Source organism: Periplaneta americana, chromosome 4 (assembly GCF_040183065.1).
Source record: "Periplaneta americana isolate PAMFEO1 chromosome 4, P.americana_PAMFEO1_priV1, whole genome shotgun sequence".
NCBI classification, from domain to species: Eukaryota; Metazoa; Arthropoda; class Insecta; order Blattodea; family Blattidae; genus Periplaneta; species Periplaneta americana.
Window position 1 is genome coordinate 60,289,174 of NC_091120.1, and position 27,441 is coordinate 60,316,614.

At 35.9% G+C, this 27,441-nt stretch overlaps 1 protein-coding gene and 1 non-coding gene across 3 annotated transcripts in view; one reads left to right on the plus strand and one right to left on the minus strand.

Moving 5' to 3' along the window:
• Positions 1-19,268, plus strand: part of LOC138697833 (cytoplasmic aconitate hydratase-like) — a 70,210-nt gene extending 50,942 nt beyond the window's left edge. For both annotated transcript variants that reach the window (XM_069823393.1, XM_069823394.1), the window contains 10 exons: positions 4,889-5,048; positions 6,734-6,954; positions 10,165-10,321; positions 11,088-11,323; positions 11,862-11,998; positions 12,729-12,876; positions 16,903-17,025; positions 17,485-17,670; positions 17,913-18,069; positions 18,863-19,268. In XM_069823393.1, coding sequence (XP_069679494.1) covers positions 4,889-5,048; positions 6,734-6,954; positions 10,165-10,321; positions 11,088-11,323; positions 11,862-11,998; positions 12,729-12,876; positions 16,903-17,025; positions 17,485-17,670; positions 17,913-18,026 — 1,482 coding nt within the window. In that variant the 3' untranslated portion in view covers positions 18,027-18,069; positions 18,863-19,268. The remainder of the gene's footprint in view (positions 1-4,888; positions 5,049-6,733; positions 6,955-10,164; positions 10,322-11,087; positions 11,324-11,861; positions 11,999-12,728; positions 12,877-16,902; positions 17,026-17,484; positions 17,671-17,912; positions 18,070-18,862) is intronic.
• On the minus strand, positions 15,140-15,211 carry TRNAN-AUU (transfer RNA asparagine (anticodon AUU)). The gene has a single exon. It is a non-coding gene; the product is annotated as a tRNA-Asn (tRNA).
• Positions 19,269-27,441: the final 8,173 nt, after the last annotated feature.

Here is a 27,441-nt window from a genome sequence, read left to right on the forward strand (position 1 = left end):
GAGTGTAGGTTGTTACAAAATAAAAATTACAGTGCTTCAATTTCTCAAATGAGGTATAGGAATTATTATACATTCAGAAATTTAAAATAAATATTATAGTCCAGACACATGATCTGAAGACATTAATTCATCAATTTAAGCACAAAAACATAATCATAAACAAATGCAAAAAAAATATTTTGAATTCAATATTTTTTAATGTTAATAGAAAAAAAAAAGGTCAGATAAGTTTGGGGGGACAGTGCCCCCATCCATGTCTCCCCCCCCCCCCATAACTCCGCCTATGTTCTTCACCTACTCTTTCTAACACAGCTTCATTTCTTATTCTGTCTGGCCACTTTTACCGTGGAAAGACTCGTCATGTCATACGTGCTGTTTTTCTTGGGAAAGATAAATGCTGTAGCTTCCCTTTAATTTTCGCACACGTCTCTGTCTTATCTTAAAAGTTCTCAGGAGAGCCCCATCGTGGAGGTGAGGAGAGTGGATATGACTACTTAGACCCTCTAGACTTCACCGAAATTCACCGCAAGTGTTAAATACCAGTTCTGCCAGGGTCTTTGACCCGATCAGAGACCGGAAAATTCCAATTAGCTTTTGACCCCATTTATAGCATAAGAGAGTAAAATTAGAGTTTATGCACGAGTGGAAAGTTCAGTGCCCAAGGGGAATTCGAGGGTGATGATTTTCACTACCGTAAACTGGAGTTACTTTGACCACAGAGGAAACTGACCATTTTTTCAGATAATCATATTTAGGTTTCTACATGCTGCACTTGTTATAGATGGAGGTAAATTTGGTATGAGAATGATTTTATGATAATTTACCTCCATCTATAACAAATGCAGCATGTAGAAACTTAAATATGATTTTCTGAAAAAAATGGTCAAAGTTTCTTCTGTGGTCAAAGTTACCTCAGTTTACGGTAGTGCATAATAGTAATATACGTTACAAGAGCGGTATGTTGACGTTTTCATGGTCGAGGAAAAGATTGAAAAAGCGAAACGTAGTTGAGCATTTTTAATTTCCGAGAACATGAAAACAAACATACCGCTCGTGTATCGTACATTATTTCGTGCGAAGATCGTTTATTACATACCTGAAAAACAATTTCTAATTAGTTGCAATTAAATCTCCATGTTGGTTTCTGTTTAATGACGGCAACTTCGGAACACCAAAATATCTTTCTTCAACATTGCTATAAAATGTTTTCTGTGTTTACTATACTCCAGCAGGCCGTGATATACGTCTGTCTTTTTTTTCCCCCAGTCTATAAATGCGAACTTAAAACAAACGGTAAGGTTATGTAATGATTTATTTTTCATTTTAATATTTTAACAATATTATTTATATAACATATTTCAGTAATAACATCCGCATCTGGAATCTTGTTGATTTTTTCACGGCTTCCTTAATGTTACTTGTATCAGGAATGCAATAAGTTTCGTGGAGTAGTAGACTTTACTTAATTTTTGCAAATATTTAAAAACAATAATTAACATTGCAATTTAGGTGAAATTGCAGTGGTAAGTTTCCAATTTATAATTATTACTATGTTAAACGTCTCTAAAAATAATATGTTAAAAGCCTAAAGCAGTAAAATGAATGTCGCGCTTAAGCGGCAAGAAGAGGGAAATTGTTAAGTGTGTTACGTTGGGAATACTGAATGTGGTATTTCACACTTACCGCGTATTGGTTCTGTGCGGAAAACAAGCAAATACGCATGATCTCGCACAAAATCTATTTACTCTCGTGTGTTACACATTATTTTTATTGGTATCTAAATTTCATTACTGGTATTTAATTTTAAATTGTACGCCTTTTCTTTGTAATGTGTTTATGAAAAAGTTACAAATAAATGAATGTATAGATTTTATTGTTGCGTGTTCGTTGTCATGAAAAAAAAATTCACCGCTGTGAATTAAAAACTTTTTTTTTGTACATCAGCATTATAAACAGTATTTTTATCGTTAGCTAATATCGTAATATGCCACATTATCCCATTGGTGCCATAAAAATATTACCATGACTACTAAAACGTTACGACTTCTACAGAGCTATTATTATTATACGTCCCAGAAATTTATACATCTGTTCTTTTTCACATCTCTATTTTATCGTGTTTATTTTTCTGGCTGCATAAAAAACAAAGAGCAAGTTTCTCGAAATTCTCTGATATGTGTATTGTTGGTCTATTGACGTAGTCATACTGTAAACAGCTGATATGTGAACTGTAAACTCCATCTGTTGGTTATCGAACTATGGATCGGGAAATAGGACTGTAAACTCTGACAGAAAGCACCAATATTCAACTTCCGTACTGACTGAAACGACAAATTAAACTTCCAACAGGCAAAATTTCAGTGCCCCATCCCGGCAAAATCTCCTTATAGAATCATGCGCCCGATCTCTTTACAAGACTCACACGACATATATTCCGCGGAGCACGTAACCACATAGCCCCTGGAGATGATTCAAAAACTCTATCTTAAAAACAACGAGTACTGTTTTTCCATCACCACCATCACCATATAATTTCAAGCTTTGGGCCTTCTGATCCATTGTCAATTTTCTATTGGAATGCTCAGTTGCTCGATTTTGCAAGCCAGTATTGTAATATATCTTTCTGCACATTGTAGGGCTTCTTCTGAACAGACAGACATACTGAAAACAGATGACAGAAAAATTGTATACTAATCATTCAGTAGACGGCGTGCCATGTGGAATTGCTAGAAAATGACCGATTTTAATCATAGTTGTATTTAGTCGGTTAAGTTTTGCAAGACGGCTAAATTTCGAGTTAGAGCCAGTTCGAACAACGAATGCGAATCATCCTTTTCAGTGTAGAAGTGCTTATTTTGTCCAAGTACGACTGCTATTAATAATAACATACTCTGGCTAATTTATTATTATTATTATTATTATTATTATTATTATTATTATTATTATTATTATTACTTACAAATGGCTTTTAAGGAACCCGCAAGTTCATTGCCGCCCTCACAAAGCCTCCATCGGTCCCTGATACTGTGCAAGATTATTTCAGTCTCTATCATCATATCCCACCTCCCTCAAATCCATTTTAATATTATCCTTCCATCTACGTCTCAGCCTCCCCAAAGGTCATTTTCCCTTCAGTCTCCCAACTAACACTCTATATGCATTTCTGGATTCGCCCATACGTGCTACATGCCCTTGCCCATCTCAAACGTCTGGATTTAATGTTCCTAAATATGTCAGGTGAAGCATACAATGCATGCAGTTCTGCGTATTATTATTATTATTATTATTATTATTTAGGAAATGTTTAGAACGAATTCGCAAGCGGGAACTGCGGCCTTGTTGAAGCCTTCGTACTGTATATTTTTAGAAATGTAATGATATTACTGTGATGGAAGTTTGTAGACATTGATTTGTCTTTTCTTGATGTATGCCATGACTTACTAGATCAGTTGAGTACCATATTGTGTTGCTTGAGGGTAAGCACATTTTTGAACGTCCTTCCTTCCAATAATAGCCTAAACATCAAATACCGCACTGGACATGCTGCAGATCCTGAGTAGGTCAACGACATGATATTACTACGCATTGACATAGGTTTGATATTGTCTAATGGATAGGCAAAATAACTCGCGAGGTTTGCGATATGTAATCACAGTTTACTGCTAATCAATACCTATCAACAGACTGTTAAATGAATAACGCAAACAGTTAACACTCCATTTATATGGGACCACTTATATAACATTGTACATCTCTATTCAAATGACTTTCGTGTTTAAACATATTCATGTACCGTCATTTCCCATAACTATGTATGGTCATGGAACACAAGTATGGTCCACGATACAACCATTCAAAGTTTGTACTCCATAACGTAGTACATAGTTATCTATATTTTTGCTGTACTGTAGTTTGAAGTCAAGTCACTGCAGCTATCTACGAACGGTGTATGTTACGTCTACAATATTCTTTGAATGGTTATATCGTGAACCATAGTTGTGTTCCAGGACCATACTTGACCTGAAGATGACCTATGACTGATCGAAAACAGTTAGTCTAGTCCACATTAAAAAATAACATTGTAATGGTTTCTTAACCCACTATTTTAGTTGATAAGTTTGTTGACGGAAAAACCATCCAATTAAATATTTTGTACTTGCTGTATTACAACTATCTGAAAACATGACATTAAAGTATCTACGTTATTCATCCAGTAGTACCATAACTGTACAAAATTGATTATTTATTCGAAATCAGCCCAGAAGATACTCATATTTTTTTTATTCATGAATACTGCCAAATAGCACTATATCACGGAAAAAAAGTTAAGAGTAAACATTTTAAGGGGTAGAGAAATAAGTGGCATATGCGGTTCAGGTTGTAATTATTTGCCAAAGTACGAAATTCTCTCATGCTATTCCTTTTTCTATATAGAAGCAATCTCATTTGGACAAAGAATCTTCACATCTCTTCTCTGCCGGTTATGTACGAAATCTGTATAGTTTCTTTATAAACAAATTTTTGTGTTTATGATTAAAAATGTTTCGGGTAGTTCACGAAAATTTTGATATTTTTACATGCCACCACGCAGAAATGGATGGAAATAAATTTCCACCATATCACCTGGGATGCTAGACAAGGTCATGTGCCAGCATGCCTGCTCTAGGGAGCCTTAACTTACAGTTTGTGTGGGCAGCTGTTTATATTTATCAGTTTGCTGTGACGATCTGTGTGTCCAGTTTGAGGGATTGTTTTGACATGACCTCATTAACAATTCTTTTTCCAGCTTTATAAGTTGTTTCAGCTGTTTTCCACTATGGACAAAAAAAAAAATCATGAACCAGAATCCTCATACATATTTTCTAAAATTCTAAACGTTTTGTTGCAGGTCGGATTCAAGGGATTTGGCTTACCTGCTGATAAACTAGATGTAAGTGCTCCGTTCATTTATGAAGGGACTGAATATGTACTGCGGCATGGTTCAGTGGTTATTGCTGCCATCACTTCCTGTACGAACACTAGTAATCCTAGTGTGATGCTTGGAGCAGGTATGTATTCGTTATTGTATTTCCTCCCTCCTATCATGAAGATTAATAAATAGAAATGCCAGGGGCGTATTTTGCGGGCTACCGGGGGTAGCCCAAGGAAATTACTAAAGAAAAAGTTTGTAATATAACATAATGTAATAATTTTGTATTATTAGTTTTACCATAGTAATTAAAATTAAAGTAACTGTTAGATATATTTTGTGTAATAATAGGGTCAGCGGTAGCCCAAACCCTTTAACCAGTATACGCCTCTGAGAAATGCAGTAGTTTTATAATTCCGTAGACTGAAAGGAAGTTGAGAAACTAATATAACTTTTATATACATCTTGATTACACACTTTTAACACTTGTATGGGGCAGAAGATATCGTATGATAGGCAATATTAAATATTGATCGTATGCGGAGACTAAAAGGAAGGTGGAAATTAAGGAAGATTGGAGAATGCTGGGTTTGAAGTGGAAAACCTGCCCTTGGGCAGAAAATTATGAATGAATGAATCACTAATGATTTCTTAAATTTGTTAAATAACTTTTTAACGTTTCTATGTTTTTGTTGAGACTATTGCTGTAATTAATGACTAGTTTCGGCTTGTTTCCGCCATCTTCAGATACGTAGTGTAGTCTTGTCTTAGCAAACAAGAATTACTTGAACCACAGAGGAGAACATGCTTTGAATTGTTACTACCGAACTGTCTTAACTAATCTAACTTCTTCATTAGATGAAGGAAAATGTATCCTGCTATTAGCCTCCACCGTAATTTTTTCAGTGATGAATTTAACTGTTTTTGAAACATGCTCTGTTGTATCCCAGAATCTTTCCCAAGCCCTGTGTGGAAGCCTGGATCTGTCACATACCTAAGAGATATCCTCATTTTCAATTCTGCAACGTCTTTCTTTATTATTTCCAATTAAATGATTGTGAAACCTATTCATAGCATCGATTGAAATTTGTCAGCTGTGCCAGGTCTATGGGCCTAACGTCATGAGCAAGCATATGGTGCATTGCTGCTGTAGACAGTTCTCAGCAGGATGTCAAAATGTGCATGACGAGGAGTGCAGTGGGAGACCAACCATCATCACAGACGACCTTGTGGAGCAACACACCATCTGCTTGCTCATGATGTTAGGGCCATAGACCTCGCACAGCTGATGATAAATTTCAATCGGCACTATGCCCTGTGCATTCAAAAATTTTATCACTGATCGCACTTCACACGCAGCGGGAGCTGGAATAGAAGTGTCCATCTTCAACCAATGAAACAGAGTTACTGAGAGCACTCGGGAAGTTCCGCTAATGCATGCACCATGGTAGGACATTACTCTATCACGTACATGCAGTCGCTTTGTGCAACGTATGGTTTGCTAGCTGTGGGACGAGTGGGAAAGTTACTTTATGGACGCGCCTCGTATATACCTCGAAAACCTTAGCAGTAGCATTAGTATGTACTCTTTCTGGAGGTGCTAGAGTGATTTTTTAAATAAAAAACCAATATGTCTTTGTTCTAGCAATACATTTGTATTATTATTACTACTACTACTGTTGCTGATGCTGGTGCTTTGTGCATACCATCCGTTATTGTTCAAATATTTAGTTACAAATCCGTGGAACTTTCTGAGCCAAGATTTCCAACATAATTCTTTATGAAAATTAATATTCCATAACTATAAATTTGTTCTTGTTACAGGTCTCCTAGCAAAGAAGGCTGTAGAAGCTGGATTAAAAGTACAACCATACATCAAGACAAGTCTATCACCAGGGTCAGGAGTGGTCACATACTACTTACAGGAGAGTGGCGTCATTCCATATCTGCAGGCATTAGGCTTTGATATAGTTGGCTATGGCTGCATGACTTGTATAGGAAACAGTGGGCCCTTGCCAGAGCCTATGGTTGAAGCTATTGAAAAGGTAAAGAATATAATTAACTGGTAGTATAATTATTTTACGGTACAGTAGTAAAATTAATGTTTGTAGTAATAAAAATATACAGTAAATTTATTTTCCAAAACATAATTACCTTCATGATCGTTTTCATCATTGTCAGCACTTCTGCTGACACCATCCAATCCAAATTCCCAACCTCTTCCTCCTCCTCATATCAATTCTCTCCTTTAGTATATATGGTTTATTGGAATTTCCTGATGTCCAAATAATTACATCATCAGCAAAAAGGGCAGTTTGGATTTCCGATGTTTGCACTCTTGGTGCGATATTATTCACATAGATTTGAAAAGTGTTGCGCTAAGCAAGTATTTTGTTTAATTTTAACATTTAAACACTATATTCCATTAATGGATTCTTAAATCTTGGGCCAGAGTTCATTGTCATTTCTTTCCTGACGGCAAGTGATGACGTTGACTCTGTCAGCAATAGCTAAGGTAGTTTTAAGGGTAACTTTGCTTTCGCCATTATGTGAGAAGGAAAACTACTTGTTACTTTAACTGACCACATATTCAACTCATGTGAAATTCTTATAGCTTACAATGAAAACTATCTCGTAATTTATATTTCGTAATATCATGTAAGTTAATAGTGATGATCAGGGAACGGATTTATATGGACTAAAAATATATGAAATATGTAAATATATATGTAGTTATTTTTACCAAAATATGGAATTAAATATGGATTTTTACCAAAATATGGAATTAAATATGGACTTAAAATTATAAAAAAATGACTATGTACGTTAAATATTGGTACATTTTAATCAAACTAAACAAAAGATATAATGGACGTACCTTATCTTCCAATGTAGTTTCAACAAAACACAATTTTTATTGTCTGTTACCATAACAATAGGTTACAAACATTTCTTTCAAGTGCTGAAAAGTGAATCTTCTTCTATTGTCTCTGAGGATAGATTTATACTGACTAAAAGAGCGTTCGACGTCACAAGAAGTAACTGGTACATAATTCAATTTCACAATGTCTGCTGGGGATAAGTCCAAGTTAATCTTCACTGTTGATTCACCACTCATCACAGCAACAACCTTTTGTAGTTCTTCATATCCAGGGTTTTTTGAAAGTACAGTGTCCACCTTAGCTCTTACTGCATCTGCAACTTTACCTCTACCACGATTCAGTTGTTCCACAGTACTATTTATAATTTCAAAACTTTCAGATAGTGAAAGGTGCCTATTTTGGAGACTTTTGAGCGTTTTTATGATGCATGAAAATGTATGCTGAATGTGAGCTAAGTCATTCTTCACACTTATGTCACAGGTAACTGTTTTCGCAGTATCAATTGAGACTGCATCTTCAGAGTCCAATGCAAGGAGAACATTGTTAATAGAGTCTATATGTTCGGCATAATATTCAACTGCTTCTAGCCATGTACCCCATCTAGTTAAAATTGGCTTTGGTGGCAATGGAATTTCAGGGTACATTTCTTTCAACACGTTAACTCTACTGGGAGCTTTGAGAAATACTTTTTTCACTGATGAAATCAACAAATCTACTTTAGGGAAATTGTCTCTGACCACTTCTGCCACACGATGAAATGCATGCGCCACACAAGTAAAATGAGTCAATTTAGGATATACAACAGATAATGCTTGTCCAGCTTTGACCATATAAGGGGCAGCATCGCTAATAAAGAATAACACATTATCGTACATAATACCCTTTGGCCACAGGATACCCATAGCTTCGTTGAACAGTTTAACTATAGTTTTGTTATTGCACTTTTCTAGAACATCACAATGTAAAAGAATTCGTTCAGAATATTGTTCACTTAACAAACCGATAACTACATTACCAACAAGTCTACCTTCTTTGTCGGGAGTCTCATCAATGGAAACCCAAATTGAACTATCTTTAATTTCATCTCTTATCTTCTGTATTGTCTCATCGTAGATGGATGGAGCATACGTCTTCCTAAGTGTTGACTCATCCGGGATTGTATGTTGAGTATATTTTTCAAGGAATTCCCTGAAGACCTTATTCTTTAGTTTGTAGAGAGGAATATCAGCAGAGATGAGAGAACGGCACAGGTCGATGTTAAACTCAGATCTTACATTCGATGTTGTTGGTTGTGTTAAAAACAATTGTCTCTGCTTGGAATTTAGTTGTTTGTTGGCCTGATGTTTACTAGTTGTAATGTGTTGTTGCACCAGGAACTTTTGTGTAGATGATACTGCACACTGACACAAATTACAAAATAATATTTTATTGTCAGTTGATAAACCATCTTCTTTAAATTCTGAAATGTAACTTGTTAGTTTTGATTTTAAATTGACTGAATGACGTACTTTTGGCATATTTACCGTCTTTATAGTATGATTTACAAAACTGAACCTATGTGTACTCTGACTGGCATTTAACTGTTGAGCTGCACAACTGAAGTCTGTTAAAAATTTTAAATTAAATTAATACAGTTTTGTAACTTACTTTCCCATTGTTGATAGGACTGCTAATTTTCAAATAACTCTGATGTTAAAGGGATTACTGAACATGTGTTTAAATCTCTATTGTTGAAATGTATTTTTAAAAGTTAATGGAATTTTGTTTTGTTTTATTGTTAAACCTAATATAATATGGACTGTTTTATATGAAATATGGAAAATATATGGAAATTAACGAAAATATGTACTAAACTCTAAAATATGGAAAAATATGGAAAATAAAAGTAGGATTTTTCAACCCTACACATTGTGAAACATAAAGATAATGCAAAATATAAATTATATTAGCTTTATAAGTAAATATGTATTTACATATAAATCCTTTCCCTGGTGATGATATAAAATGGTACTGTTCAAAAATTTTCTCTTAAGCAAATTTTTACTTTCCTCTCTTGCTCGCAACTGTAATTTCATTTTTAAGGTTAAACTAATACAGCTCAACTCAACCAACCCAATAAATCTAGTCTTTGACTAATATGATGTAATTTGCAGTAGGAAATTGTAGATGGAGAAGGAAAATTTGTGACATTTACCTTTCCATGTTTGTATTTAAAAAATAACCTTAGAATTTGCATTATACTGTATTAATATTTCTTTTGTTATGTGGCATCAGTTCAAATACTAACAGCCACAGCTAATGAATCTGTGATAAAAATGAAAGAGTTATTTCATTGTGAATTACGTTTATTGTAAGACATTGTATGCTCCACAGAATGACCTTGTATGCTGTGGTGTGCTGTCTGGAAACCGTAACTTTGAAGGTCGTATCCATCCCAATACAAGAGCCAACTACCTTGCCTCACCACTGCTTGTAATAGCATACGCAATTGCTGGACGAGTGGACATCGATTTTCAGAAGGAACCACTTGGTATGATTTGCAATTCTTGTAAAATTGTATTGATTATATTGTCTCGATGTAGCTGTGTTTATTGTGTATTGATTCTTATTTCTTTTCTTCTTGTGGTCAGAATTATTTTGGAATTTGATCATTGGAAAAGGGGAACAGGCGATTAACTTTTCCTTACATTCTTGAAATTAATTGAAAGGAATTTCACTTATTTTAAAAAGTTATGAGCGAAACATGAATACCTTCTTGGTGTAGCTGTTATCTTGCCTGACCATGAACCAGGAAATGTTGAGTTCGATTCCTTGTTATATGTAAAACATTTTTCAAGAGTATTGGGTCTGGAACAAGTTTCACACGACTTCGTGATTGAAAAATTTGTGGGCCCATGTTAGGTAGCAAACTCTAATTGAATCAGTCAGAGCTAAAAGGAATTAAGTCAAAATATGAAGTTTTGGGTTATGCAACAATTTGAACAACTGATGTCATGTGCATTGAATGGTGGAAGAAGGAACTAAGACTTTTAAATATTCTTTTGTCTTCTATAACATAAAAATATAATATTTGTGTTATTAGTGGAATATTGTTTGCTTCTCCTGAAGAGTTGTCAAAAGTGACTTAATTCCTTTTAGCTCTGTCTGATTCAATTTTATTAAAGAAAAGCTTATTAAACACCTGCGGAGACTTGCAGCACTGACCCCTGTTGGATCCTTATTCCCTCTGGTCTGACCCATGTTGGATCCTTATTCCCTCTGGTAATCACTTTTATAGTGTTTAATATTGATTTCAGGACATTCTGCTGATGGAAAGCCAATATTCCTCTGTGATATTTGGCCTTTACGTAGTGAGATTCATACAGTGGAACAAAAGCATGTTATACCAGCTATGTTCCGAGAAGTGTATGCCAAGATTGAGACAGGAAGTCCCAATTGGGCACAGTTGAAGGCACCTGAAGGCAAATTATACCCATGGGACTCATCATCTACTTACATTAAGAGTCCTCCATTTTTTGAAGGAATGACAAAGGTGAGAAGAACAAGTACTTAATGACATAGATTTTGTTCCGAACTTCTTTGCTCTATATTGATTTGTTAATACAGTTTTGATGGGATGATACATGGAATTACGATTGGAACATGAGCCTTTTCTTAAATGTTAAGTATTTTAAATGTTCTCAGACTTCGAAAAAGTTACAACATGAAAGCAATTTGAGTCAACTATTCTTCAGGACTCAATATGACAGACTTCTCACTAACTTTGAAACTAAGCATCTTCAGGACCATGTTTATATGAAAGTTTTTGGCACCAATTTGCATACACTTTCTGTTTATCCTGAGTAACGTCTCTTTAAAGTAGGGAAAATGCATTAATGATTTATTTAAAAGAGCTTTGGATAGGATTTTTTCCATGAGTAATGAAATGTAATTGGTTGGTTGCTTTCTAAATTGAACACTTGACAACAAAGTTATTGTGCTATTGTTAACTGATTTCCACTGAATTTTCTGTTATTTAAAACAGTGTCAACTTAGGCAAATGCCGCAATAAATTCTTTGATTTTTGCCAGGAATTGCCACCTATCAAACCAATTGAGAACGCGAGAGTACTTCTCAACTTGGGTGATTCTGTCACAACTGACCATATCTCTCCAGCAGGCAGCATTGCTCGTAATAGTCCAGCAGCTCGCTATCTCGCAGCAAGAGGGTATGTAGATACATATTTCTAAATAGATGGATTTTAAGAACACATTCTGTTTAATACACAGTGTTCTATTAAATAACGAAAGATATTTTTTACCAACATATTGTGAAATATAATGGAGCAAAATTCTTACTGCTAGAGCATGTTTTTCAGTGAGCATGCTAGTGTTGGTATAGCTTCATATAGATTCTTTCCTCTTGTGGAGGTTTTTCGATGGAATATATTTCCTCTGTTATTGGTTAATTTGGCTGAAGTTACGTTATATTTTAAGCTAAAATTTCTTATGGTATATCAGATCCTACTGATTACCAGTGGAATTTGTTGTGGTGTTGGGGGTAGACAAATGAACATAATCGTTTTCCTTGCTACTGTTCTACCATTTCTTTACAATATACTAACATCCGTATCAGTGAAGCAAAAAGAAATGGGAAACTGCTACACCACGTCACCTGTGGAATAAGTAACTAATAGAAATTCTTGAGCTTATACCAGTGTTTGTTTATCTACAGAAAATTCTGCTTCCTAGAAATTTGGATTATATATATAAATAGCTAAGATTTGAATATGAGCATGCCATTAATAATTTGCCTTATGCAGCTAACAACTTTAGACTTTAATCTGATTCTACCATTGTTTAACTTTATGAATGATATGTATACTGATCCATACATTAATTTTCGGCATAATAAGTTCACATATTCAACATTCGTAATCGAATGTTTATTTTGTTTAGTTTGACACCACGTGAATTCAATTCATATGGTTCTCGAAGAGGAAATGATGCTGTCATGGCACGAGGCACCTTTGCAAACATACGCCTAGTCAACAAATTCGTAGGACAACCAGGACCTAGAACACTTCATATTCCTTCAAATGATATGGTGAGTTAATAACAGTTATTGTATTCCAAGACTTTGGTTGTGTAAATGGTGTCTGTCTCCTATGGAGAATATTTGTCGAAACGATTTTTTCTTCTTGCTTCCAATACTGACATGTTGTGTCTTCTACTATTCTTTTTTTGTGTATTGACCTGATGTAGGTGATGTGCTTGGTAATTAATTGTATCTTCTATAAATTCTGGCTGTAGCAATTGCTTTGTTTCATTATGAAATATGAAAGGTTTTATTATCAGTATGTATAAATTCATTGTTTATTACTCTTTCTGTTTACTTCCACTAAATATTCATGTACAGCAGTATAGAATTTTGTATTTTTATATGCATTGGACAATGCGGTATCTGTCATTTCATTGTTCGTAAATCTACATCAGATGTAATTCATTGTAAGATTACTTTGTTTCCTTCGGCTGTCACTGTAATTTATAAGTCTTGTTAAATAAAAAGTATCTGCAACACAACCATTTGACACAATTTTGTGTGTCTTCTCTAAAACAAAATTGAACCCAATGTTAATAAATACTGGGTGTTCATTTCAAAGTGTGTCATGACGTCACTGTTGTGAGTCAGCGATTTGAAGCGAGTTTCAGCTTTTATGTCAGAGAAGTTGCCTATTAATCAAGGCGTTCAATCTGAACTTCAGAACGTGTACGGTATAACTTGAACGTCCTAGCAACAGATGGCAGTCTGTAAAGTCTGTGTGCTACCATAATCTCTTTCGAACTCTGTTTTGCGCGGGCAGGGTATTTATCATCGGTTGCGTACGGCAACATTCCACAATACAAATCAAATGCTCCGTGTCCATGTTGACCGTCGAACTTAATGTCAACAAATACGTAAGTAATCGTCTTAACCCTCTCCCCATATCCCGGGAGTAAGAAAAAACTCAACTCAATACGTGTTTCCAAATAGTTCACATTCCTGCCACTACAGGTGTTACCGTTTGTATCGCTAAGTACTCTTCAGAATGAACGCCGTACTTGCTAGGCAACTTCTCTGGCACATAGGTAATACGCCTCTGTGGAATTGTAGGAAGATTGAATTCTCTAGGCTCAACGACTAGCCACATGACGGCATACAGCGAGTCATGACACACTTTGAACTGAACACGCAGTGTAAACGCTGTTACTGCAGATCTCAAAAATAGATTTTTTTTTTCCTCCCCCCCCCGCCCCCCCGATGGCATTAAATTCATCATACACAAAGTACCTTTACTGAAGTAATCCTTGGATTTTACGTATGTTTGTCAAATTGTTGAAATCTGAATGATATTATGTTACTCTTAAATATTGAGTTTGATTGAAATGACCAGTTCAGAACTTTGAAATCTAAGATAATGGAACCCTTCGACCTTCACCAAGCTAATAAAGGGTTTAAATAATGTTATTTTACTTTTAAATATAGAATTTTAAGTATTTCTGTTTATTGATATTTAAATTACAGTGCCCAAAAACTAAACCTCCATAGAGATCCTTTCCAAATCCTGAACATTCTAGAGAATGCTATATACAGTGAAACTTCTCTTAACAGATACCTCTCAATAGCAGACACATGTTAATAATGGGCATTTTGAAATTCTGCAGACGAATATGCTCTTATGTGAAAATATCTTCCCAATAGCTGACATTCTGTGTAACAGACATGTACAGTTATATAAACATATCTTTTACTTCAAGATTTCTCAATAGCTTACATGAGAAATCAGTCACTAAGTAACCTTACTCATACTTTCTTAGGCCTCAGGACAATATGTCTCTATTGAGACTCATAACTTATTGCACAGTACTTCTACTCTTGCAATAGAACACTCGTCCATTGCAGAGCTTTTATCACCAATGCTCTTATCTTCTTTTGTCTCACCATGCCAGGGACTACCATGTTCTTTCTGGTTTTTTTCATTCACTTGGTTATTTAACGACGTTGTATCAACTACTAGATCATTTAGCGTCGTTGAGATTGGTGATAGTGAGAGGATAATTGGCGAGATGAGGCCGAGGATTCGCCATAGATTACCTGACATTTGCCTTATGGTTGAGAAAAACTTCGGAAAGAACCCAACCAGGTAATCAGCTCAAGTGGAATCGAACCTGTGCCCGAATGCAACTCCAGATCGGTAGGCAAGCGCCTTAGCGGACAGAGCTATGCTGGTGGCTTTCACCATTTTCTGTGATAAGTTAATCACTGCAAATCAAGATTTCAGGTATAACTCCCTGTAAAGTTGATTTGAATAATTTCGAGGGAAAAATTGTTCCGGAGCCGGGTATCGAACCCGGGACCTTTGGTTTAATGTACCAACGCTCTACCACTGAGCTACTCGGGAACTCTAACCGACACCGATCCAATTTTTCCCTCTATATCGGTGTCGGTTAGAGTTCCTGAGTAGCTCAGTGGTAGAGCGTTGGTACGTTAAACCAAAGGTCCCGGGTTCGATACCCGGCTCCGGAACAATTTTTCCCTCGAAATTATTCAAATCAACATTACAGGGAGTTATACCTGAAATCTTGATTTGCATAATACACGTCACTGTTCGTTAACAGAAAACCACAATTTAAGTCACACGGAGTTAGTGTGCACTCGAAGTTGGTTGCTTGACGGTTGTCAGCCCACTTTGAGGTCTGTGGATATAGAGGGAAAAATTGGATCGGTGTCGGTTAGAGTTCCCGAGTAGCTCAGTGGTAGAGCGTTGGTACGTTAAACCAAAGGTCCCGGGTTCGATACCCGGCTCCGGAACAATTTTTCCCTCGAAATTATTCAAATCAACTTTACAGGGAGTTATACCTGAAATCTTGATTTGCATAATACACGTCACTGTTCGTTAACAGAAAACCACAATTTAAGTCACACGGAGTTAGTGTGCACTCGAAGTTGGTTGCTTGACGGTTGTCAGCCCACTTTGAGGTCTGTGGATATAGAGGGAAAAATTGGATCGGTGTCGGTTAGAGTTCCCGAGTAGCTCAGTGGTAGAGCGTTGGTACGTTAAACCAAAGGTCCCGGGTTCGATACCCGGCTCCGGAACAATTTTTCCCTCGAAATTATTCAAATTATTCAAGTTAATCACTGTAATGTGATTGAGTTAGTCCTGTTGATAACCAATCAATGTTAACCTAAAGGCTGAATTCTAATGTGATACCCAAGTACTTACAATCACTTCTGATGTAGAAATGTATCTATAAAATACAATTCTTAAAATGTGGAAAGAATTATTGCTAAATGTTTGAGTCAGATTATTCACTTACATCTTTTTTTGTAAAATGTTGTACAGTATTAAATACTTTTTAATGTAAGTACTATTAAATAAAAATTCTGTACTCAAAATGATCATGATTACTAAGAAATTCAGAGTAAATAAAACACGTGTCAAAAATGATAGTTGGATTTTATTTATTTATTTATATTTTATTCTTTTTTACAATAGTGGACACTTCTCAATTTCGGACATATTTTAATTTCTTGGAGGTGCCCACTATTGAGAAGTTTGACTGTGTCTACCAAATTTTTATTGAGTTCAGTTCATTGGTATTTTAATAGACATGATTGCTGCTCACTCTCCTATCCTTCCTATCACTCACTCATTCTCTATTTTCATTCATTCATATCACACACACACACACACACGCGCGTGCGCATGCACGCAACCCCCCCCTCCCGAGAATGAGTGAACGAAAAATATATATATTTGTGTAGAATGTATCTGATTTCTAAAAAAATAGCTTCGTTTGACATAGAGGGATTATGATTTATAATCATTTTTTCGTGTCTTATATTATAAAGAAAGTAATTATGAAAAAGAATTGTAATTTGGAAATTTTGTTACAGTACATGTTCTTAAGTTTTATTATAATTGTTTTTCTTGTCTAAGTACTACATTTATAGTAATATTATGAAACAATCGCTCATTTTTGTTCATTTTGGTTTCGAGAGGATTTTTTCTAGTAATGACCATATAACAAGGAAATATTATGACTGAATTTTATTAAACAGCTTTGAAATTGCGTTGCATATTTCTTATAGATGGATGTATTTGATGCTGCTGAGCGGTACAAGCAAGAGAAAATACCCCTCATAGCATTGGTTGGAAAAGACTATGGTTCAGGCTCCTCCAGAGATTGGGCAGCCAAAGGACCTTACCTTCTTGTAAGTATTTGTCTTTCGACAGTCTTTAATTTTGGGATGAATTTGAATTTTGAGAACTGTTCTTCTTACAACTTACCATTTAAGAATACTAAAGCTGTTGAAGGAACATAACAGTTTAGTTCTTTTACCAAGTAATTACAGAACGTGTGAGCTACATTTCATGCAACATGGGACAAGCTGTTCTTTAAATAGATGCACTTTTTTCTGTTTTATTGCTAACCATTACAATTATTGTTACTACTGCTACTTCTTCTTCTTCTTCTTCTTCTTCTTCTTCTTCTTCTTCTTCTTCTTCTTCTTCAGCTGCTGCTACCATCCTCTACTACCACCATTACTACCACTTATTATAATCACCATTATACCTCTGCTCTGCCACACCTTTGCTGCTGCTATTATAATTATGACTGTTATAAAATATTGCGTAATATACTATTTTAGCAAATTTGTGTTTTATTTCAGGGCCTTCGAGCTGTTATTGCTGAATCATATGAACGAATTCATAGGTCCAATCTTGTTGGTATGGGTGTAGTGCCACTTCAGTACCTTGAAGGTCAAAATGCAGAATCACTAGGTCTCACAGGCAAGGAAAAGTACACAATCAAGATCCCACAAGATCTCCGTCCATTGCAGCAGCTGACTGTTGAGGTATCTTTGTCTCTTACTATGAAAATATATTTTTGAAGTAATAGTAATGTTTTGTTATAAAAATGCATTTGATATTGATGTATCTGATATAGGTATACTGTGGATTCAGGGTTGCAAATATGTTATCAGATTTTATGAAATTGTGGTAAAGCAAATATCCTCTACTTTTATATATCAGAATTATTGGATTGTTGGTGATATGCTTTAAACATGTCTGATGTTACGATTTTAATTTTTTTCAGGTTGATAATGGGAAAAACTTTAAAGTTCTGGTCAGGTTTGATACAGAAGTGGACCTTACATATTTCCGAAATGGAGGAATTTTGAACTATATGATACGAAGAATGTTGGACTGAAAATCATGAGAAAATGTGATACGTGCATTGGAATCTGATATTGGTATGTTCGAATTTTGCTTAAGTTTTCGAAAGTTGGGTCTATTTTCGTCTTCAGGTGAATAAAGGGGTGAAAAGGTATCCTACTTGTTGGGGTGGGGGGGTTTACGAACATAATCTGCTTGACTGACCACATTATAGAAATACTTGAAGTCATTATGTAGTGAACCACGACTTAATTCTAAATCACTGACACTTGTTGAATGAGGCATTGCACTTTTTGATTGTTCATTGATTTTTGATGCCCAACAACATTTCCACTTTTCACCTGAGTTCTCTACCTACCATCTTAGGATTTCAAATAGAATTTAAATTCAATGGGGAATCTTAAATCATATCATTTTTAGGTAACCATTTTTTTTTTGCCTCAGTCATTACATATAATAGATAATATGTAATAATGAATGACTGAAAAAGGAACATTAAAATATTCCTGAAAATAAGGCTATAGATCTGTCTGTATACTTGTTTAATCAAAATTTTTTGGAGTATCAGATGTTTATTGTTTCCAAAATGGTTTATAGAATTTTATCTGGGATGTATTTTGATTTTTGAACTATGGGGAAGAGAGTCATTAGTCTTGCATACAATATTGCATTTGAAACAACATCTGACGATGAAGCTCGAAATCAGAGTTCAAAAGGTCCCCCCCTTCTCAAAATATTCAAACAGGGATACCACAAACATCAGTAGGTTGGTAATAATTAATTCATGTTAGTTAAAGGCATAATAAAAAAAAAATAATGTTTCTGTGCATTACAAAATGTTATTGCAATGATAATATTTTTCTTTTTCAGCACACGAAATTTATGCGGCACATAGGACCATTTGATTGTCTTCCTCGCCTTATATGGAAGAAGAGCTGTATTTAAATTTTGTACAATGTACAGACTTGAATGAGTTCATGATCAATTTTATGGAACTGCATGTTTGGGGTTGTAAGCACAGCAGGCTAATACGTAAAACATTGTGTAAAATAAATATATTGTAAAATAGGGTGTACCTGCTGGATATTTGTTGTAATATCAAGATTGGTTTAGGCATTTTGTTTGTTATAGTTTTTTATTTGGGAATATTTGTTAATGTAAAGGACTATTATCTTCTGGATCATTATGAAGAAGCTGAAAATTTTATCAATGGATATATATTACATATATAAAGGGTGTATACGAAGACTGATTAAAATTTAGTACATATACTTCACAGTGTAGTTTTATTTCAATTAATATTTTGGATGGGCCGACTTAAACTTGAAATAATCTTGCACCTTTTATCACTTTCTTTAAAAGAAGCCATATGAATATCATTTCATTGTCAATAAGGCATTAAAATTAATAGATTGTGGTTTTCGTTTACTCATTTTAAGAATTTTTTTTTGTAATAATGAAAGAGTAAGGTTTATTTCACACTTTTTGGTGGATCTGGGCTCACCTACCCAACTCGTTAAATTGTTGCTGTCTCACTGACCGAAAGGTTACTGTGCTTGTTTCCAGACAGAAGCACCACAGTTTAGACTCAGCAAGAGTGATGAATTTTTTGGACAGAAATATCCAAAGTCAACTTACTCTAGGATGGTAGTAGAACTGCTATTTCTGTCACTCTAGAGTTAGTTGCAAATAAGGAATCCTTACAATATTTAACCAAATTAATCTCAGTTTTTAACAAACATTGTGTCATCTGCCTAAAAAGGGCTTGCTTGAAATATTTAGTGCATGCTTTGTTGATTTAAAAATAATCATGACTTGTATTTGAGAGATACATAATTTCGTGGTTAAGTACGTTGTTTTTTGTTCCTACTGTCTTCCTGTCCAAATCCTCCAGTTTCTTGTTTTTGAGAACTTGATGAGATATTATTTATTCTCAGTGGTGGCATTGTCATCATGCTTATCATTACATCGAAGTACTTGGATTCTAAATTCGATTGAACACTGGAGTTATAAAATTATTCCTCAGACGAGAAATAAATCTATGTGTTTCATGTAATATCTCTTACAACATACAAGAAAATTCTGACTCCGAAAGAAAGAATTCCACACAAAATTGCTTAAGTTGTGAAAATTTGTCTTCCATGAAGTTCCCATTTTAGTGAATAGCTATTTCTGTCTTTGCAGAAGCCCTGACAGACAACAGGAGTGTTGTTTCCGCACTCAAAACACTACCTTGCAGATATGTGTTCTGCAGGCTAACATCTCAAATGACACTGTATGTGTACTTAGAGACTTCTTTCCAGCAGTTCGAAGAAACAAATGTAGTAGTATTTTAATCACTCAAGCATATGAAGATACAGCCTTACAAACACCTTACCTTTTAATCTGTTAAGTCTTTTTTTTTAACAACACTATATCAACTACGAGGTTATTTAGCTTTGATGGAATTGGTGATAGCGAGATGAGGCCGAGGATTCGCTATAGATTACCTGACATTTGCCTTATGGTTGGGGAAAACCTCTGGATAAACCCAACAAGTTCACCAGTCCAAATGGGAATTGAGCCCATGCCTGAGCACAACTCCAGATTGGCAGACAGGCACCTTAGCTGACTGAGCTACACCAGTAGCTCTTAACATTTTAATTCTTGATATTCAAACATCCAAACTTCAGATCATCGTAGTCTACAGTATTCCATATTTGATTTTTTAACCTTCATATCACCGATACTTGAGATACATATTTTTAAACCTCGAATACAAAACTTTCCAAACTTCCAACGTACTTCTGTCTCAACAACAATTCTTAGAGCTTCATAAATTCTCTATGGTATCCTAACAAGGGAACTGTCAGTAAGCTCATATTGGAACTTACCTTGAAATTTTACTGACAGAATCTACACCTTATAATAAAAAACCCACAAACAAAAAATTTGCTGCAAGTTCCCATTACCGATATAGGAATCCCTATTAAAACACTAGGGAAAAAGCATAGAGTTTTATTACTGAGTTTATGCGTCCTTGTGCAGCTGCCTTGGTCTAATTTCCTTCCCTGAGCCAAATACAAACAATGAATTCAAAGAACTCATGTCAAATAATAAAAATTTCATTAACAACATTAGGCATTACAACAGTGCAATGGCATTTGCACCATTTTCTGCAAATAAAATTCAAATTCCAGGACTGGGACCCTACTGTTTTAACCCTTCTCTGGGCAACCTTCTTTTGTAACGTTGATGGGCAAGGAGGGTCCATCGGACCCACATGCCATTTTAATACATTGACAGAAGAAAATCATTTTATTGTACACAATATTGATCTTCTTTAATAATGATATTATTATAGTGACCAAAGTATCCATGATAATATACATAAATTATATAATTTTAGTAGTTTTTTCATGCGATAAAAGAAACATGTTTAGTGTATGATCTACAATTTTTTTTTTACTTTCGTCATAAAACTCACACACATTTACACAAATTTTAGATTTTCTCATTTCTAGCACACACACACACACACACACACACACACACACACACACACACTCTCTCTCTCTCTCACACGTCATCACTCTCACACGGCATTACTCTCACACGCTATCACTCTCACACTCACACGTCATCACTCTCACACGCTTACATTTATCACTCTCACATGCTCACACGTTATCACTCACACTCTCACATCATCACTCTGACACTCACACGTCATCACTCTCACACGTCATCACTCATCATCATTCTTACAGTTTTTTACACATACGGGTCACTTCACTGTGCTCATTACACACAGATTGGCCACAATTGTCACAGCTTTGTTTTTGTTTGGGACTTTTTTTCATACTGGTACATATGACACCTTTTAGTGCTTTCCTGTGGTTGGGACGCAGTTGATGGAGAGGCCTACTAGCTCTTGGCATGAAAGGAGCACTGGTCATTACAGTTTTTTCTGAAGTCCTACTCTAGGTCTTCTTTCAATTTGAGGTTGGATGAGACTATCAGCAACAGCTACAAGGAACAACCTCCTGTTGTTCTGTTTTCCAAGATTACACGAAGGATGAAGGCTCATGTACACAACAAATGCAGTAATTCCACATACATCTAAAAGATTCATACAAATGCAAATGGCCAGTGATTTGTATGTCTCTTGCACGCATATGCATTCACTAATGATCGAGTGTGTCAATATCTCCTTTTGTGCTATTACAGTGAAGAATAATTTGTGGTTTCTTTTCTTCTTCTGAAATGGTTTGTGTGTGGTGCATTGCAGAAAGAAGAACAAGTGCCTTATTTGTTTTTGGCACATTGAAACCAATGTTACATATTTTGTAAATCCGAAGATGGATGAACACTCTGGCCGTCTTTTATTTGGCTGAAACTCAGGAGAGATGAATATACATATTTTTTGTGTACTGTTCCAACTAAGGTGAGACCATTACTGAGGAGATTCTCAGCGAGTTCTTTGTCAGTAAAGTAGTTATCGCAAGTTACATTGCTGTTTGTTCTTTGATAAGACAGTGTTTCTACAACCCTTCAACCTACTCCAGAGTGTACACTTAAACAGTTTTCTTTTCCAGTGTATGGCAGATCATTTAGGGGATAGAAGGTTTTGGAGTCACAAGCCCACCATACTTTCTTGCCATATTTATCAGGTTTTGATGGCATGTATTCCTTGAAAGGACATCTACCACGGAACGGTATAAGTTGCTCATCAGCCGTTATATCAGTACAAGGAATATAGGCCTAATATATATATATATTTTTTTAAAATTCGAATTCACATTTTCCCAGACATCTATAACCAGGGCAAACTTATCCTTCTCACGGCAAATGGATCTTGTTGTTTTGTCATCAAAGCAAGTAAACGCTGGCAAAAATTTGAATCTCTTGAGGCCCATGGTCGCTCTAAATACTGGAACACCATACAAGCTGCTCCACGGAATTTCATAATTAGTGTAATTTGCTTTCAGGTGTCCTGCAGTTACTAGTAGACCGAAAAATGGCCGCAATTCAGTGTCGTTACAACACTTCCGTGGGTGTGCAACATTTATTTCTAAATACAGCCGCTCAGCCTCTTGATTATTTATCTGTGTCACTTATAACTAAATCAGTATAAAGATTGAAGGCATCAATAGATTTCCCAGTGAAAGAGTGAATTTATTTATTGACCCTTTGATAATATTGTGAACCCTAGCTTGGCCTGTCGGAAAAGGCTGAGAGTTCCACGGGGTGCCATCTTTACCAAAGAAATTAATTAGCAGTTTGAACGAATGCTTCCCCCCCCCCCCCATCCTAGTTCTAGACGGTCGACACTAACATCTTGTGGATCACATTGATAGATAGATCCTCATCATCAGGGGTTTCAGGGTCATATTGTGGCTCTAAATGATGATTACTAACTTCTGATGCTTCACTCTGATGATCACATTTGCTATTATTGGCGTTATCATCTGGCTCGTCTTTTCTTAGGTCAGGTTCTCTAAGCAAATCCTGAATGGATTCTTCACACAACTACTTACGCTGAGTCTGTCGGAATATTTGACCTTCAGTATAACAGCATAACTAAGATGCATTCAAATATACTGTAACATCTAAAGACCGTACCTTTGTTTCTTTGACTTTCTTCGACTTTTCCATAATAATTACTTCCATATAAAAATAAAGTAAAGGTGAGAGATTCAGTCACTCTTTCTATTATAAACTACACCGTATTATGGCTAGCATAACTTCACACTGACTTATTTATATTTATTATAACGCATAATTGGTCTATTTTTTTTTAAAATGTCATTGTTGTTGAGCTTCGGAAATAATTTTGCCAACATTCCATTGCCGTCAGATTATCACTGAATGGTTTGAAAGAGTGAAACCTCGTTGTGAAGTGAGAAAAACCAATAAAATATACTATGGTCCAATAGACCCTGCATTCCCGGTTAAGACTTTAAAGAAATAAAAGTGTTCTAGAACATTTGTGCAAAATATTACAATATATTCCTCCTCCTTAAATATAAAAAACACAGAAATAAATAAAGTCATGAAATTTCAAGTAGGTAGAAATAATAGCTTTAATTTTATTCACAAAAATAGTAGTGCCAGGGCCCGACGGACCCTGGTTGCCCGGAGAAGGGTTAAAATCCATAGATACATATCCGATTTATTGCCTCCTGAAAATTGCTTACCATCTTATGCTCAACTTTACATTATAGATTCAGCTCTAGCTAATCGCGTTAGAGGTGAACATTTCAGAAATTCATCTCTAAAATTAGAAACATTACAACTTTCTAACATTTTAAGTACCAGTCCATATGCAATATTTTATAAAACAGCCGGAGATATATTACAGCAAGAATTATCTTCCAATAGGCCACGTTCAGTTGACTTACGTTTTGTTGACAATATTACTAAGACCAGTGAGGGTATAATAGACCAACTGCTGATGAGACATCTGGGGTTTTTGTTTCTGTGAATGGTGTTTTCAATCTCTGTCGAGCAGCAGTTGCTGCTACAAGTCACTATTCTTTATTTAATCCTCTATCAAATAGTAGTACCTACTATTGTATCAAGTGCAAAGTCTGCAAGACTCGTACTCATACCTAGTAATTCTGAGTTTTCTTAGAAATGCTTATCTTGCATTTACTCAGAACTAAAGTTTGATAGTTATGATTATATATACAGGGTGTTTAAAAAATACGGGGCATAATTTCAGGTATTTATTTCCCACATGTAGACAATCAAAATAGTTCATTACAACATGTGTCCGGAAATGCTTTATTTCCGAGTTACAGCCTTCACAACATTGAAATTCACCGGAACGTTTTTCTTTCCGCAGGTCGTTCTTGTCAAAGGAGACATTAAGAGGGCACTCTGACTGTTCATTCCGAGGCGAAGGTTACATTCAGTGTTGTGTAGGCGTTAGACTGTGTGACATGTATTCAAATCAAGTGCTGGCAGAGATACACTTCATGTACGGTAAGGCGGACGGCAATGCTGCGCTGGCTCGTCGTTTGTACCAGGAGAGGTACCCACAGCGACAATGTCCAGATCGGAAGACATTTGTACGTCTCCATTACCATCTGTGCGAGTATGGAAAATTTAACTCTCCTGGTTTGAGAAGGGGACGACCAAGATCTACAACTCCAGAAGTACAGGAGGAGATTCTGGAGGCTGTGAACATGACTCCTATCAGCACACGAAGGGTGGCGTTGCAAGTCAATGTTCCTCATACGACTGTCTGGAGACTGTTGAAAGAGTATCAATTGTATCCTTATCATTTGCAACGTGTACAGGCCCTGTAACCAGCAGATTACCCTGCACGAGTTAGGCTCTGTCAGTGGTTCTTGCAGCAGTGTGGTGTAAATCCGAACTTTCCTGCCTTAGTATTATTTACAGATGAAGCACAGTTCACACGAGATGGCATAACAAATTTCCATAATCAGCATGTATGGGCGTATGAAAACCCACGTGCAACTGTTCCATCTCATCACCAGGTGCGGTTCTCCCTCAACATGTGGGCCAGTATCATTGGTGATCGATTAGTTGGATCCCATGTACTTGTAAACAGACTTACGGGGCAGGCGTACACAAACTTCCTGGAAAACACCATACCTCATGTTTTAGAAGACACTCCACTGATCAATTGTCAACACATTCACTTCTTGCATGATGGCGCTCCTGCACACTTCAGTCGTACTGCTCGCCGGTACTTGGATCGTAGGTTTCCTGATCGATGGATAGGTAGAGGTGGCCCAATTGCTTGGCCTCCACGCTCACCTGATCTGAACCCTCTCGATTTCTACTTGTGGGGCCATTTAAAATCATTGGTTTATTCGTCTCCGGTGCCTGATTTGGAATCCCTTCGGAATCGAATTGTGGCATGTTCTGAGGACATACACAATACTCCTGGAGTTTGGGATCGTGTTTGCAGGTCAATGAGACATCGATGTGAGATCTGTATTCAAGCAGGAGGTGGACATTTTGAACATCTTCTGTAATGACAACGACCTGCGGAAAGAAAAACGTACCGGTGAATTTCAATGTTGTGAAGGCCATAACTCGGAAATGAAGCATTTCCGGACACATGTTGTAATGAACTATTTTGATTGTCTACATGTGGGAAATACATACCTGAAATTATGCCTCGTATTTTTGAAACACCCTGTATATATATATATACACGCGCGCGCGCGCGCGCACACACACACACACACACAGATTCATTCATTCATTTACCGTTATTCATGCATTTATTTATTTATCTATTCATCTAATTTAGAAGATTATGAATTACTCATTTTTGTATAGAAATGGTCCTATATGCATATGAAGTATTAGATTATACTGAAATCAGCAAAACCGCAATTAGATTTATAAATAATTTCGGAAACATTGAAAAGCAGAGTCAATAACCAAAAATGTTCAGTATCAAGACTGGAAGATGATGAACATAGTACGAAGTAACTTTCTTGATATTTTGAAATGTAATATCCTGCTCCTGATGTTCCATTATCAGAGTTTCGTGATCCATCTATATAAATATGAAGATGTGTTTATACTTGCTGCAAATTAATTCCGTGGCATCTGACCGAAAGAGGAGCTCAGAACCATTTTTAGACTGTTCTGGAACCATTCACTTCAAACTTTCCTAAATTTAACCTCTAGTTCTTCTCATCATCTCACATCTCTCAGTCACCAAATCTCATAAAACTCCCGATCTACCAACCTCTCAAATCTCCCAAACTTTCAATCGTCAACTTTTCAACATTACAAAAGTACACACTCCTAGTACCTCCTCATATTTTCCTACAATTGAATCTACTGGACTTACGAATCCCATTTTCTTCTGGAGACTTTGTACTGTACCCATGTAATGGTGGGAGATCCAGTTTTTTTCAGTGGCTTAAGGTTCTTACCAATATACCAGTATTAATAGTGATTTGAGTAAAATATTTAATACAGTAGTAATTGAAGCAATAATTTAACAAGTCATGAACTGGTGGCTAGTACAGAGTGACATAAATCACATGGTCTGGCCAGGTAAGTTTTGCTACCCTGTCTTCGAGATCTTGTTGCCAGGTCATTGCTAGCAGATGACATTATGCATGAGAAAGATCAGTGAATTATTCCATAATGGCTAGAGTAAAGAACTAAGAGAGTCTCCTTGTCGAACATCTTTGGTTGGTGGAATAATTCAGAGGTTTTTTCACAAGTTTTATTTTTGTGAAATTACTTATTTACAAATGGGTTTTAAGGAACCAGCAGGTTCATTGCTGCCCTCACATAAGCCCGCCATTGGTCCCTGTCCTGTATAATTTTGTGAAATTATTATAATATAATATTAAATCCAGACGTTTGAGATGGACAGGGCATGTAACATGTATGAGTGAATTCAGAAATGTGTATAGTGTGTTAGTGGGAAGACCTGAGGGAAAAAGATCTTTAAGGAGGCCGAG